General features: G+C 43.1%; 2 protein-coding genes across 2 annotated transcripts in view; one reads left to right on the top strand and one right to left on the bottom strand.

Annotated features, from left to right (window-relative positions):
- The window catches only part of AGAP2 (ArfGAP with GTPase domain, ankyrin repeat and PH domain 2), a 128,903-nt gene extending 126,062 nt beyond the window's left edge, over positions 1 to 2,841 (top strand). The window contains exon 18 of the mRNA XM_088138053.1: positions 332 to 2,841. Within this exon, the coding sequence (XP_087994179.1) occupies positions 332 to 538 (207 nt within the window). The 3' untranslated portion in view covers positions 539 to 2,841. The remainder of the gene's footprint in view (positions 1 to 331) is intronic.
- A 1,299-nt stretch (positions 2,842 to 4,140) lies between these two features.
- TMEM106C (transmembrane protein 106C) lies at positions 4,141 to 14,434 on the bottom strand. Its single transcript, XM_007432328.4, has 8 exons — positions 14,283 to 14,434; positions 11,608 to 11,826; positions 10,398 to 10,461; positions 8,795 to 8,954; positions 8,560 to 8,700; positions 7,842 to 7,885; positions 6,507 to 6,560; positions 4,141 to 5,577 (listed from the first exon to the last, which is right to left on the bottom strand). Exons 2-8 carry the CDS (start codon positions 11,789 to 11,791, stop codon positions 5,469 to 5,471), a joined length of 756 nt encoding a protein of 251 aa, XP_007432390.1. The 5' UTR covers positions 11,792 to 11,826; positions 14,283 to 14,434; the 3' UTR covers positions 4,141 to 5,468.
- Between the last annotated feature and the right edge of the window lie 1,345 nt (positions 14,435 to 15,779).

Genomic DNA, 15,779 nt, shown 5'->3' with positions numbered 1-15,779 from the left:
TTTGGAGAGATATTTCACCATGGTTTTGATACCATTGAAAACCTGATACTGGTGGAGTTAGGGAGATCTGGAACAAGATCTAAGACTGTACTAGTCAACATTGTGTAGTTTGGGGAAAATATACAAAAAAGTACCAAAAGAAACAAGGGCTGAAGAAAATAACTCCCTCCCATGTTTTGAGAGAGGCGATCATACTACAGCATACTCCACTCCTTACTGAAGTTCTAGGTTTCCAGCTTCCAGATGAGTCCCAGTCCTACGTATACAAGAGCAGAAGAGAGATTTGAGTTTTGGAGTTCCTAACATTATTCACTCATTCTTTCTCCCACAGTATGGTGCTGACGTGAAGGCCCATGATGCTGTGGGGCACACAGCACTCTTCTACGCTCGCCGAGCAGGAAGCCAAGAATGCATTGACATCCTAATGCAACATGGTTGCCCAAATGAAGGCTACAGCACTATTGCCACCCCAGGCCTGCGCCGGAAAAGCAGCAGTGCCAGCATGGGAAGGACGGAGGCCCGAACTGCCCTGGTGTAGTATGCCAGGGGGAGCCTCTTCCCCATCCCAATGGTGCCAGCAAGAGTGCAGTGACTGATGCCTCCTCTCCTTAAGGAGATGCCACTCCCCTCTGGCATCTAGACTGTAATGCCAAGGAGCATGGATCATGACTTCTGTCATGCACAGGAGGTGGTGGTTACCATCCAGAGCCCAACTTCAGTGGTTCTGCTTGGCATAGGCTGCCATCACCAAGACCACCTCATTGTCTCACAGCTCTCTCTACTGCCAGGCCTTGAGCTGCTCTGCTGACGTCCTGGGCAACAGCCATCTCTCCAGACAGGTTATCAGAGAAGCCTACAGAGAATTGAGAGCAATGCATCCCAGTATTTGGAGCAAAGAATTAGGGCCTGGGCTGATGTTGTCGTCTTCCCAATGAAGACTTTGGGAAATGAGAGGGGCGAGTGGGGTTTACGTGGTGTTGGCTCCCCCTTTCTTTCTGGGTTTGTAAGAAGTGTTGAAGGCGGAATGTAAATCAGCATTACTGCAGTGGTTGGTGACTAAACTGAACTAACCGCTTCTATGGACCCCCAAAATATGACAATATGGGGGGAGTGTTGAAGGGTCCAAGAGAGTTTGTCATGACAATAGCACTGAGGGATGAAGGTTCAAGAGAGAACCTTTGTGTCACTCACTTGACACAACCCCTCTCCTCCTTGTGTCAGGGTATTGGGCTTAGTGAAGGCACTCGAGCTGTGGCGCATTAAAGGGGCTGTAGGTCAGCCTCCTTCATCTTCTACGAAGGAGTGTGTACAAGAACAGGAATGAAGATGCTTGCTCAAGTCCAGCCCAGTGGGAGTATCCTAATATAAAACACAGCATCCTAACTTCCCCAGGCAGTAAAAACCACCTACTGACTCTTTTGAGCATTTTCCTTTATCCAACAGAGAGAACATATCTTTATTTAGCAGACACAGCTCCTAATGCCTGTTTTGTGAAGCGTTTTAATTTGAAATGTCATGAGGCTGTTGCGGTGGCCACCAGCATCCCACACCCCAGCCTGTCCAAGTCAGGGGGTGGGGGGCTGTCTGTATTAGGCCAAGACCAGTTAGCAGCCGTCTCCACCTATTGCCTTGCCAGACACCCTTAGACTTAGACTCAGGATCTCCCTGCCATCACTCGGAAACACCAAGCACACTCCTCCTTCAAGCCGCACTGAAACACATTCCTTCTGCTAACTTTCCTCAGGTCCGGTGCCTGATCTTTGCACTGAAAATAGCTGTATGTCTTACACTCCTTTGAAGGCCCCAGGGTGCCTCCCTCTTATAGATCATTCAGAGGAGGTAGCAAAAGGTTGAGGCAGCTGGTTCCAGGACCAGAAGGGGGCTCAACTGTGGTGAGGCAAACTCTGGGCATCTCTGAGGAATTCAACAAGGCCATCTTTTATGGATGCTGAACATCCTCCTGACGCTAAATACTGAGCAGCTGAGGGAGAGTTCTTCCAAAGCAACATAGAGCCTGGCTGTTAAAAGAAGAGTCTTTTTTTAAAAGAAAGAAATGAAGGAACATTTGTAAAAAGCTCCTTTCTTCACTCCTCCCAGTATTATCTCCCCTTTCTGACTTTTGTTCTAGTTTACGGCTTCGTTTTGAGAAGGATCCAATCCTTCCCACTCTTTCTTCTGTTTCTAGTTTGGCAGCTCTCCTGGTGCAAGTGTTTACAGGCCTCCTCTCCACTGTTGTGGCAGGGGCATCTGTGTGGTTGTGATGAGTGATGTGGTCTCAGGCTTTATTTCAAATCTGTGATCAGGGTAATGCAATGAATCCTCCCTCCCCAATGTGGACAGATCTGGGCTGGAGCAGCCGCTACAATAGCCGGCTCCATCTCACTGACCTCTGGTCAAAACCAGCCTGATCTTATTCCTCTGGCCGCTGGTTTGTACCACTAGAGCTGGACGTGTGGGCAAGGGCACAGCCCAGCCAGGCCACATCACCTCTTAGACACCTCGGGCTTTCTTGCCCTTCTGAATCTGAACAAGCTCTTGAATGTACTGGCGATTGTGTTGCACGAGGCCCATGCCCCTTAGCTGTGAGATGGAACCCAAAAGGCCCGGTGCCAAGAGGATAGCTGCACCCACGTTGCTGCCGCTTCCACGGTACGACAAGCAGTGCTGGATTAGCATAGCAGGCTGTTGGGAGGCCTGCACATCATGGCTTCCAAGCACTTTTGAATCCAGCCTTGGGGGTCAGAAGAAAGGAGGGGGCATTGGCCCGTCAACACTGAATGTAATTTATGCTTTGGGGGCTGGCAGTTCAGCACAAGTTTGTGGGAGAGCCTCTTGTGCAAGCCCCAGATCTGGGGTTAGAAAGGTAAGGTGGGGGGAAGTGGGGGGGGGAATGTGGAAGTGCCAGAGCTGATATTATTGGCCCTGTGCAGCTGTTGTAATCTCTTGGATTGTAACTTGTAAGTATGTGACAATGTAAGAAGATGTAATAACAGTGACTGATTATTCCTTCTTGTGATAGCTCTCCAGAGTTGGATTGCAGGTGGGTGGGAATGCTTCTCTCCATGTTTTTTCTCTTTGTGGCAGCAGCAAATAAGGAAGAGCATTTGGGAGAAGGTAGACATTAGGCCTCTTGAAAATTACTATACTGGGAAGGAGAAGGAGAGGGATAGCAACGGAGCTTGTAACAATTGGTCAAATGCCAGCTAAGGACATGATATTCAGGAGATCTCAGAAGCCCTTCAGTGTTCCCAGGAGTCTAAGAGAAAGTGACAATTCTCTAATTCTCTCCACTTGATCATCTCCTGTGTATCTTTTACCCCATTACACCAAAATCTAGTGATTAAGATGACAGAAGTAGGAAAAACTTGGCAAATAGTTGGGCAGGAAGATTCCTAAGAGCATTTGCTTAACTCACATTGCTTTACCCCTTATTACTTAGCTCCTGTTGGTGTCTTGCTGTAGTATTATACATACAGAGACAACTAAATACATCTACGTTCATGAGAACTTTGTCCACCACATACTCAAAATACATGCGCTGCATGATAAATGCTTCTCCTACTAGCCATTCTCACCTGTTCTTGCTATAGCAATGCCTTCATCTGTAAACTGCTGCATGAATGGTCATTACAGGAAAACCTCAAATTAATGGACTAGAGGGGAAGGGGTACCTGTTAACTCCAGAATTAGGTCATTTGCATCAATTTACACCAGTTGCGTGACACAAATGGTGTGAATTATGTAAATTGTCCAGAAATGGGCTTCTGTCTGTTATTTGGGGGTGAAGCAAAAGAAAGAAAAATGTTGCCCATTGCCTCACAAGTCTGCTGAATTGAGGTTTTACTGTATCTTCATTTAAAGTATGATAATTGGTGATCTGTAAATTGAGTTGGTAGATAGGAAATGTGGTTAAAACAAGTAGATTAAGACTTATTTGGGGGGAAAATGCCACTGAGCAATAATCCATTACAGTTACAAGTAGTTGTTGGCTTCCTCACCCTTACAGGCTTCAAACTCAATGGGTTTTATTTGCAGCTGCTGCTTAGTGTCAGTCCTGAAACGCTCCTTCTGTGTCTCCATTAGCCCCCCTAAAGTAAAAAATAAAACAAGTCCATTTTGATAAAGAAAAACCAGCAGACTCCTCAAAAGAGAAGATTTAAGGGTTTATTCTTTAGGAATCCAGTCTGCCAAGCTGAAAAGTACAGATTCTAAATGAACATAAATTCCCCCATCATTTAAATAGTAAAAAAATAAAATTTAAAATTTACTTCAAGTTTAAATAGGTTTCTTTTTCTTCTTCAAATAAAGAAACTGTAGCAGATGAGTTAGAACACTGAAAATGTTTTAAGAAGATGAACTGCTAACTGGTATTTGAAAAAATAAGATTATCTGCTGTAGATCTATCTTTCTCCAAGTCTAATGTTACTATTTAAATATTTGTCTGAAGTTATCCCATACTGATCTTTTTAAGAGAGGAAGCACTACACACCAACACTAAGATAAATCTCTCTTTGCAGAAAACAAAGTATTCCCATCCCTACCCAAACAATCAAGCTTCTGTGCTAATAATAAAGGCCAGCTAAGCCACTATAATCCCCAATTCAGAGACTCTGGAGATACAAGGATTAAAAAGTGCTCACTGCTTCTGTAGAAATCTGAAGATCTCAAACCCTTCCATGATGCTCATTCTTAAAAGCAAAAAAAATCAAAATAGATTCAGTAAATGTGAGAATTCTTAAGTGAACAGGGTGCTCTTTGGAATGGTGTACACAGAACTATGAAAGTAGTTTTAAAAGTTATGTCCAGGAAAAGACACATTACATTTATAGGAATCTCACCTATAAAGGCTGTAACTGTTGCTACATTCTCATGTTTCAGTGGGGCTTATTCTACAAATATTCTTGGTTTGTTTCTCTTTGACAATAAGCAAGACAGAAGTTTGAAACCTTATTCGAGATTAATTCCCTTTCTACAATTAGATAGTAGCTCCCTTATTGGCAGTAACAAAGTCAGAAGTCTTGGAATATGTTTCACGGTTAGTAGTCCAGCCCAACAAGGAACGAAACGTTTTCAGAAACTTATCCTTTCTTAAATTTTAATGGAGAAACCTGTAAACTTGACAAATCTTATTAAGAAGCAAGGTTAGTCAGTGAGGAATAACAACAGAAAAATCACAAACTGGTGCCTGAAGAGAAGGTAGGGACTGGAGAGGGGAGAATTAAACAGATCCTCTTCAAAACAGCACCAAGGCGCAGTCCAGCTGTCCATGCAAAATTGTGGAAGGAAGGCTGCGTGCCCAGCCCTTTCTTTTTGCCAAGGGCTAAAACAGCCTCTTCTTCTTCCTCAAAACAAAGACACAAATTCCACCATACGTTACACAGTAATGGAAGCCGGAGAGTTAGGATCACCAGTATAAGCAGCTGACTTAAGCTGGCCTCCTCTTGAGCTTCATCTTCTAGAATTGGGGACTAAGGACCAGAATGGGCAGCTGTGAAGTTTGCACCACAGTCAACGTAATTGTACGTCTCCAAGGAACTTTGAGATATGTGGCCAATGTAGGAGATTTTCACTGAGGTTCTAAAAGGCAGAAGCAAAGAGAAAAAGACAGAATTCTTTCTTAAACCAAAAGTAACTGGATTCCAGACAACGTATACCTATACTGAAATACTAGATTACGGGCCAGAATGTTTGTATCATTCAACATATAACTACAGCAGCTCCACATTGGAGAAATGCTCATTAAGCTGCATACAAAACCTATCTACAGAGTACCAGGGCACCATTTATATATTAATAAAACTATCTGCATTTAAAGTAGAGAAGCGAAATCTACAATTTCCAGCGTCTTTTACCATCTGCCATGGAGGCCCAAGGTGGTAGGAATTAGAGACCAACAAGATCTCGAGGGGCACAGACTCCCCACCTGGTTTAAATTGTCTGCAGCTCCTCTCTTCTCTTCCCCTTCAGAAGCCCAGAAAACAGTTCAGCAAAAGGCAGGTTTGCTAAGCACCAGCAGTGGTCAAGTTCAGAGAGTAATCTGGGGCCTACTGACATATAAAGGGTCCAACCAACCTTCCCTCTGCTTCTACTAAACCTGGGTGGTTCACTTGGTGTTTTTATAAGAAAACAATAGGGAAGGAAACATTAAATGAGGGGGGAGGGGAAAATTACTTTGGGAGAGATTTTTATTTTAAATGTGTTAAGCCTATTCCAGGGTATACATAACAGTTTTACTACTTTTCCAGTTTTTTTGTTTTTTTTTTAGCAAACCATAATTCCAGCTTTTGGCAACTGTGCTGTCAAAAATCAGCAGCATTATTAAAGAGGGTTTTGGGGATTAAGAAAAAGTTATTTGGTGACTGACCCTCTCCCCAATACCAGAAAATGAACTCATAACTAGTTAGGGATTTATATCTGAAAATATAGAACAGGAAGGAGGAGTGTTTTCAGATAAGTTTGTAATCCAAGAGACACGCACACATAAAAAACCCGTAAGAGCTACACACCTCATGAAAATCACAATATTGTGCACTCGGATCTTGGGTAGCGTGCAAAAGAAACTAAAAGAGAGAAAATCACAAAATCTTAAAATAATTTAGAAAACCAAATGATGCAAGAAGTCTTAAGACAACTATTATTCTATGTCCAGTACATAATATAGCCCAGTGCTTTTTGAATTTAAACTTTAGCAGATTTTATTGCCAAGTCTGTTTTCAACTTTATTTGAGATATGGACTATTTTTTTATAAATAAGGATTTTTGTTAAATCAGTCACAATGTGCTGCAGTATTCAGCCTCCAACTCCAATTATGAAAGTCACCAGCACTGAAACTACATTAGTTTAAAAAAATGTCCAGGCTATGAATATACAACATTTAGCAGAGATGCAATTTAAAAGATTGACACAGCAACATCTCTTTAGGAATCAATTTTCTTTCAGAATGATAAGGAAAATACTTATTCTACACATATTTTCCAGGCCATTCATACAATTAAAATATTTCAAAAGAGGCTTGGGTTCTTCCAGCAGCTTGAAGCAATGAGAAAGATTACATGGGATTTTATGGCTTCTGAAGAATCAGGAAGGTACACCCAATATTCTTTTATTTGACATGGAAGCATGCAAGGAAAAAGCTTTTAAATTTGGCCAAATGGGAGTAAGCAGGCATGATCCTTGGAAGCCTAGAACACAAGTGAAAGTTTACACATAAATTATATCCATCCACTGGCTCTCTAGCACAGAAGGAGCTGCTGTAGTTCTACTGCAGAAGTAAGACAAGGTAGCTGAAATTTTATTAGGGAACATAGCAGCGTGTGATGGAATGCGAGGGCGACCTTGGAAGACGGGGGGAAGAGATGCCGCCTAGGGAATGATCAGATAAAAGAGAAAGGAGTCCACAACACGGCCAGAGAAAGAAACTTAGGAAGGACCCGCCCTAACTACTCAGGCAGTAAATAAGGAAGGTGGGAGATTTGTACTTTCAGACTTGCAAGATTGAGGTCAGCCCTCCCAGGGAAACCAGACAGGAAACACGACTAGACAAGCTAACTCTCCTTTATTGTCAGGCTACATTAACAGAATCTTGTAAGTCTGAAAGTACAATCTTCTGCCCTCCCTATTTACTGCCTGAGTAGTTAGGGCGGGTCCTTCCTAAGTTTCTTTCTCTGGCCCTTACTCTGTTGTGGACCCCTTTCTCTTTTATCTAATCGTTCCCTAGGCAGCATCTCTTCCCCCCGTCTTCCAAGGTCGCCCTCACATTCCATCACATGGTGGCAGCTATCCTATAGCAAATACTGTAGATCTTCATTACAGCCCAAATACCAAAACATAAATTACTCACTATACATAAGGTCCACCCATTTCAGCTTTCATGGTGAAATTCACCTGGAAAAACAGAAGTCGTGAATTAACTATAAGCTAGCAATGTCAAAGGAGTCTGGGGGGCAGTTGGCAAATTCGGAGTCTTGAAAGCAAGAGCTTGCTTCTTCACAAAGAGGATGCCATAGTGGATGGTGCCAGTCACAAAAAAACCTTCCAAACTAACAATGAGGCACCCATATCCCCAGATGGCCTCAACACTCCCAGATTATCTTCCTCTTTTTTTGAGGCGGGGGCAACAAATAAGTACATTTCCAAATAAAACAAGGCACTGCATTTTTTTCAGAATACATGTGGGGTCTGTTTTGAGTCAAGAGACATTCTTTACTCATATATTTAATATATGAGTAAAGAATGTCTCTTGACTATGGGTAGGGCCACCCATCTTAGAGCGTAATTTTGGGCAGCTCACCACAATAGATCGTGATGTGATGGGGAGTACTTTGGAGTATGCCAGCTTCCCATCTGTTGACTTTTCAGTAGAATAATCTAACAAATAAAGTCACATTGCAAGGAACCAACAGAGAAGTCCATGGGGACATCAATTCTCATAGGAGCCAAACTGCCTTTCACTAGTGTAAGCAATCTTTGAGTTAGCTAGAAGACTATCTGTTCTCCTCACACACAGTGCCTCTCTCCATTAGATCCCAGTTTTCATGTAAGTAAAATAACTGCCATACCAGCTGGTCACTCAGTGGCTGGATATGAGTAACATTGTTGATTTGTTGGGTGCCAACCACAGTGTTCATGTACTGCACCTGACTGGACAAGCTGGTTACTGCTACAGAATAGAAATTGGAATTCCTGATCCGGAGGGTGGCCTGTGAATAGGAGAGAGGAAGGAAAACCGCTGAAAACAGATTTCCAGTCACCCTGGCCGTCTAACTTTATTCAGCTAATGCACTGGCACCTTACCGTGATGGCAAGAATGACAAGGGAGTTTTTTTCATCAAACCAGACTGTAACCACTTTGATGCCATTGTCATCCACAAGCACTGAATGTGGAAAGAGAAAGAAGACAACCAGCCCTGACACCAGAAGACAGAGCAGCACTGACACAGAGACGTAGAGCTTCCTGCAGAAGACAAGGCCAATAGTTCAGTCAGTTTGCTTTCTGTGCTCAGGTCCAGCAGCCAGATCTTGCTGTGTTGCAAACGATTCCATGCTCCACTTAGCAATGGACATTCTACTGAAGACATTCTACTTATTGTTTAATTCGTTAATGCATCTCAACATAGTATTGTTGTTTACTGTTTGCAAAATTCTGAGTCCACATATCAGACATAATAAGATCTGGAAAATGACTTTACTGTATATGAGAATCTTCCCAACCATTCTAAAATGCACCTTAGTTTTTCTGGAGACACAAATCACAGGCCAATAACAAGTTACGACAAAATATTTCATCATAGCCTAAAAATAGGCAAATATGATATTCAAATGCTTTTTGTTCCCTACAGGCCTTGTACAATCTTAAGCAAAAATTAGATTTCCCATGCCACGGCTAAGACTTCAATCAATCTCCCACTTCCACAGCTAATTTCATTGAGTACACAAGAGATAAAGCTGAGAAGGATTTTTTAAAAATAAAGATAAGCCTTCTCTATTTTAATCTTTCTATTGCAAACCCTGATTATAAACCACTATTCTTAAAACTGCTTTGGCCATTCATACTGTTCATTTCCAGGGCACTGTGTGCTACACAGTTTCAATCAGTCAAGTGAGGATTTGTGAAAGCCTATGCTGCAACCCCCTTATTTTTAAGATGTTACAATGCAACTGAGAAACTTAAAGCAGTTATTTAATTATATCAAAACCTAAAGGTAAGACTTCACTGAGGAAAATGAAATTTCTAACCCAGGATTCTCCTCATATTGCTAACTCCAGTTCCCAGCAACCCCAGTCTGTATATGATATAATAATACTGAAAACTGTAATCCAGTAGCATGTGAAGAATCACCAAGTCCTCAACCCTAGACTAGACCCTGCTTCATCTAAAGTATTCCCCCTGTGAACCTTCATCCCAGAAGCAATACTTCTCAGTTCCGTCCATGAAAATGTCTCTCACCATATACATGTCAATCAATATTCCTTGTTCAAGGACATTTCCACATCTGAGACTTAAATTATTTGAAATGAGACCCATTCAGAATCAATCATGAACAGATCAAGTGAGAGAGATGCTCTAAGATGCACTGAAAAAATGACAACAGTTGCCTCCAAATAAGATGCATTTAGGAAAGGTTCCTATTTAATTCAACACCAGATATGCTGGAATTCACTTGGTAATAACAGGGACAAACTGAGGACAACAAATTATTTTGGCTGTCTGATCATATTAGGTTATAATCCAGAAGCCCCCAGACATTTTAGGGATTAAAATGGTTTGCCAAGCATTCTCAACTGATATGGGTGGAGTTGGAAATACAAGTCACTTTTCAGCTGAATATTTGTTTCATGCCTGCCCGAATTCTATAGGTAACACAAGAAAAGAAATTAATTCTTCTTTTGTACTTACGTTCTTTGAGGTTTCAATCTTTGATCATGGTATGGTATCAGAGCAACCAATTCATTAGCTTGCTCTAAAGAAAAAAGCAATAATAAACATCAGTACCAGCCTCTCCGTGTCACAGAGAGAACTGACCACTTTTTAGAGTCTTACTTTAAATGCACTGTGAGCTACCAGTGGAAGTGAAGAACACACCATTTTTTAAAAAAACTACATTTTTGTCTTGTTACCAAGCAAAAGACATGTGACAAGCTTTGTAAAACAGAGGAATCTCTCTGGAGCATGAGACCATGTATGGTCTCCCAGGAATTTTTAATCTAAATAAACTGGAAGAAATAGCTTAAGCAAGATTTCACTTCATGTGGCAGTAATGAAACTAAGCTCTCTAAGTCACTGTTTTAGATGATATGCAACATACCAGTGAAGTTGTAAATCTCAGGAACCAGACAGAAGACATTGCATCACATACTAGAAGCAATGTAAGGTAGACAGGAATAGATCCAGTCTGCTTTCACTCATTATGCTAAGCTGTAAACCACAATTTACTAGTCCAAATAGCAGGGTTTCATACCACAAGGAAACCACATTATGCCTTAGTGTGATATGTAAACCAGATCTGTCAAAGCTTTTGTCTGAGGAAAGACTTAATTGCAGGCAGGTCAACCCCATGGACTTTGGTAATTTTAGATGTGATCATGGCAACAAATAGGGGTGGGGGATAAGAGAATCAAGAAGATAAACTGAGGTGGAACAACTTCTCAAAACCAGACCATGATGAAGTACACTGGCTGTCAGATTACAGAACTCCATAGCAGAAAAGATCCCAAGAACATCCAGCCCGAGTCCTGCCTTGAAACAAAATACTCCAAACAACCCTAACCCTATTAGGTCATCATTCCTTATGTCAGTCAAAGCAACAAATGATAAACACCACACTGAGGACTTCTGCAGGGCAAGCAACTGGTTCACTTTATGCTAACAAAGCTAGATCAAAGTGATAAGCCAATCAGAGAGTGCAAAGTAAGTTTTCAATGCCATCCATTCACTTGACAAGAAAGTTGCCCTTCAAATGTCACCACTACACCTCTGAGGCAGAGCATGAATTAGGAGAAGGAAATGCTGAAGGTAGGAAGTGAAGAGAGAGTGGCATGCTAGAACCATGAAATGTTCAAGTCCAAAAAGACTCACCATCCAATGAAAGCAGGGCACATAAAATTACCTGTGGGAATGCAGCCAGTGCCTTGGCAGGAGGGGCAGGTGATGCTGTCTCGTCCAGTGAATTCCACATACGGAAACTTGGCAATGTCTTCTTCTCGATCTTTATTGGCCAACAAATCCTCATCACTCTCTTTCTGCTTCTTGGAGCAATAGTTACTGGTGTCCACTGAGTGTGAAGACCCCATTGCAACAGCTAATATCAGGGGTAACCCCACATGAACTGTAAGTGAAGCAGAAGGAAAAATATTACACAGGAATAAGAGTCTTCCCATTAGCACAAATTCCACATGGACAGTCTTCAAAAATTGTGCCTTCCAGTAGTCTAAATTCTGAAGGAAAATGTCGAAAAGGATCTGTGACCTATACACAGGGTTTTGCGTATTTCCCTTATTTTTTCTAAATTTAATCTTGCTTTTTTCGGGGGGGACTCACAATGGATTGTCTTAGCAAAGGAATAGAAGTGACTACCACTATATTAGAAGGAAGGAAGGGAGATAGATTAGCCTATTCTGGATGGACTATAATCCTATTTAGGAACAAGATAAGCATGTAGGGTGGGGAAGGCCAACCAATGCTTTCCAAACATTTTGGACTATGGTATCCATGACCTCAATGGAGCATTATCAGAGTTAAAATATCTGGAGAGCACAAAGTTACCTATATCTGACTGATGGTACACTTCTGAAGCCAGAAAAAGTGGATATAAGGTCTGCCAACCAGTATTAAGTAATTAAGAATGAATAAAGGTTTTATCGCATTATGGAAGTCCCCATTTCTTTCACATGTACACCATTTAACATTTTCACAAGTTATCAATTAGTAGAGTTTGATGTACATGAAATGACACAGCAGCTCAAGCGAATCCCTTTCTGCACTCATTAGACTTGTCTCCTGGGTAAGTTGAGAGTGTTTTTATTTTCTTGAGCAAGGTGCACTCCATGAATTTGGAGACTGCCATATTGGAAAATGCTCCTTTTAGACAGGCTCTACAGGACATGTGGGAAGGGGATCCTTTGGGGAAGGCAAAGGAAGCTGAAATTTGGGGAACGTGTCGTTGGTGCCCAAATGTTGTTCATGCTCAGTCACAAAACACTGACTTTCCAGAAAGCGGCCCTCTGCCCCTACCTTGGCCCACAACTTGGTCTCTATCATCCAGCTTACTTTCCTGTCTATTTTCCAGGGGAAGTAGACCCACTCTCAAGCACTGTGCTTAACTGTAGTCACCACCATTTTCTAAGAAAGACCCCCAATGCATTCTGGTACTTGAAGACGCTGCTGCTGCTTCACTGCATGCCAGATTCCCATCACTGCACTTTATTTAAGAATTGTTTTGAAAGTTAATCTCTTTTTTAAAAAAATTTAAAATTGGATGAGGCAAGACATTTGATAAATGCCAAGGAAGATGGCTGTAAAGCCATTGGTAACCATAGATACCACAATGCCTACTCTTGGATTAGGCCCAGGTTTTAAACATCTTAATAGAACAATAGCAGTGCCGACATTTTTAGGAAACTTCCTCCACTGTAACTCTCTTTAACAGCACCTCTGTAAGAGTTAAATATTGCTAAATTAGTCACTTATTTCTTTAATTGAAAGAAAACAGTAACAATGATTATAAGCCCTGAGCCTAAAATATAGACTACTGTACTGCAGCATCCTAGCAGCTAAGCAATAGTCAGAGGGAAAGTTCACACCAAAGGCATGACCAAAATAACTGCCATGTTTACAAGCCATCAAAAGGCAGAGGGAGGGTCAGGGGAACAACCCACCTGCACCTGCACAATTCCACAACTGGGGAGCTGCAAATGAAGAAATGCGGGTGCCGTGGGTCCACCACAGCCTCTGCCACAAACGGAGCCAAGAAGAAAAACTGGGCAGAGACCAACTTCTTCAACCCCCCACCCAAAACCACTTCCCCTGCTTTGCCTCCAAACTAAAGCAAGCGGCAGGCCCACTTCATTCTTCACGCCTGGAAGAAATATTTGGATGGTAAAGAAAGGTTTTTCTTTTCCCCCGCTGAGCCCGCCCACTGCATCACTGCAGGGAGATTCAGGCCCACAGCTGGCAGAGGCTACGGCTATCGATGCTTCAGAGACAATTAAATGTTCCGCTGACCGACACAGCCAGAGACAGGGCAGAATTCCAGCAATTCCTTCTTGAACGCCAGCGCTGTACTGTAATTCTTCTGCCAAACGCGCTTGGGAATTCGATTAAGCCGCCTCTGGTCCCTTCCAGATACGTGAGGCTACAACGACCTTCATCCTCAGAGCCGAAGACCTACTACGATGGATAATGCTCCGGAGTACGAGCCTCAAAATTCAGCCGGAACCCCAGCCAGTTCCCGTGGCCACAAGGAGGCCCTGTCCTACCTTACAAGGTTGCTGTGAAAAACTCCCAGAAAATTCTGATCGCCTTGGAGGAAAGACGGCGCAGGCGCATAGGAATAAATAACCAGAGTTGCTTTGCAGCCTACGCAACCGGCTACAAACTGCCTCTGAGGACCTTAAGTTACTGCTGGAGCTACACCCCACCCCATTCCGCCCCCCAACTTAATTTCTCGGAGCCCCTCCTCACTGGTAAGAAAACAAACCGTCAAAACCGCCAGTCTTTCATTGCCGTGACGAAACCTTGTCCCCTCCCCCCGCCACGAGCACCATATCCGCCGCGCCAGCCTACCTGCCGCCGCAGCGCCAAACTCCCGCCGCGGAAGCCGCTCTCCTCTCTTTGACTGTGGTCGCTACGACACCTTCTTACATCACAATAAGGAGGCGTCACCGTGCAGAAGCCCCGCACCGTTGTCGAAGCGGTCGAACGACGGGAGGGCGGCCAGAGTGCGCATATGAGGTTGGCGGGGGGGGGGGGCACTGTGGTCTGAGGCGCGCGCCGGACGTCGGAGCTCTCTGTCACGTGAACGCTGCTGGCCGCGGACGTGGCCCTCCGGCCCTGCCCTGTGTCAGTGTCGCTCTTGTATGCCGCTGACCAACGGACGGGGCGACGCGGGTGTGGACGGCGGCTGTGTTTGCGCAGTAGGTCAAACCGTGATTTACGAACTGCGGTGACAAAGCCGAAGCAAACTGTAAAGTGGCTTAGCGTGTCGTGTGAACCGGCTCACCTCCAGCCACGGGAGATTTGCTTATTCGTGGCCTGGCGTTTTGTATGAACCTTGCCATCGTGATGTAAGCGTAGTTGAGGGCTGGAGTCCCCAGAATGGGTCTCGGGGCGTTGCTTCGTTTGCGGACCCCGGGCCAGGCTCCTGTTCCATCTCGTGTTGTAAATAGAAAAGAAATAAGTTTTATTTTTAAAAATGGGAAGGTGCGGGCATGCTGCAGGGCTCCATTCTGGATCCCATGGACTTCTAGGAGGAATAAAATTGATGAAACAGCTATAGCCAGCGCTCTGATGGTGTCCACCTACCACAAATACATACATTCTAGAGATTCTATAGGAGAAAACGTGTGAAGGCTGTCATGTTGCATTTTGGTAAACTAGAACCTGAATGTGGGGTGACACAGAAACAGGATTTGCATTTTGAGTTCTGCCTTTTACTCCATTTTGTGTAACACAGTCTTATTGTTCTGTTATTATCATAGAACTTGAATGTGGCCCTGGCGAAAATTATTTGGAGAACAGGCAGAGCCCCACAGTAACCATTTAACAAATGTACCCATAAGATTCTCAGAATTTAAAATGTGCCCATCAATCTAAAAAGAATGGGGATCTCTGTTTTAGCATGTGTGACCACAGCCTTTATCAAATACGTACTGGCACTGATACGCTGTACCTGTTCCATGTACCACACGTGCATTTTAGGCCCTGTCCTTGATTCTTCAAGATAATGCCTTCCCTCCAGTGGATCCAAGCATTCCATTTACCAGTTGCTTGTATGAGATCTAAGATTAACTTAACCTCTGTTTGCACTAGCTAATGTTCTGGGTTTGCATGAAGGATAAATCATAAACTTAACTGCATTGACTGGGTTTGTACAATGTACTGAAAATGATGTTGATTGGTTTGTGGCTCATCGTGCATACGTGAAATAGTCACCTTGCTTTCCCTGATTCTAACTAAAATCTAAAACTTGTATCTTCCCTGGTGTTTATGTCCTAAACAAAGGGAGGTTTGCTAGCAAGTCACTGTATATCAGATTATGCAGAGAGGATTTTATAAATATTT

The sequence above is a fragment of the Python bivittatus genome, unplaced genomic scaffold, assembly GCF_059951505.1.
Source record: "Python bivittatus isolate LINGU-HERP-01145 unplaced genomic scaffold, Pbiv_v1 ctg000220_np1212, whole genome shotgun sequence".
Taxonomy (NCBI): Eukaryota; Metazoa; Chordata; class Lepidosauria; order Squamata; family Pythonidae; genus Python; species Python bivittatus.
The sequence above is the reverse complement of the archived record's forward strand: the minus strand, read 5'-3'. Positions and strand labels throughout refer to the sequence as shown.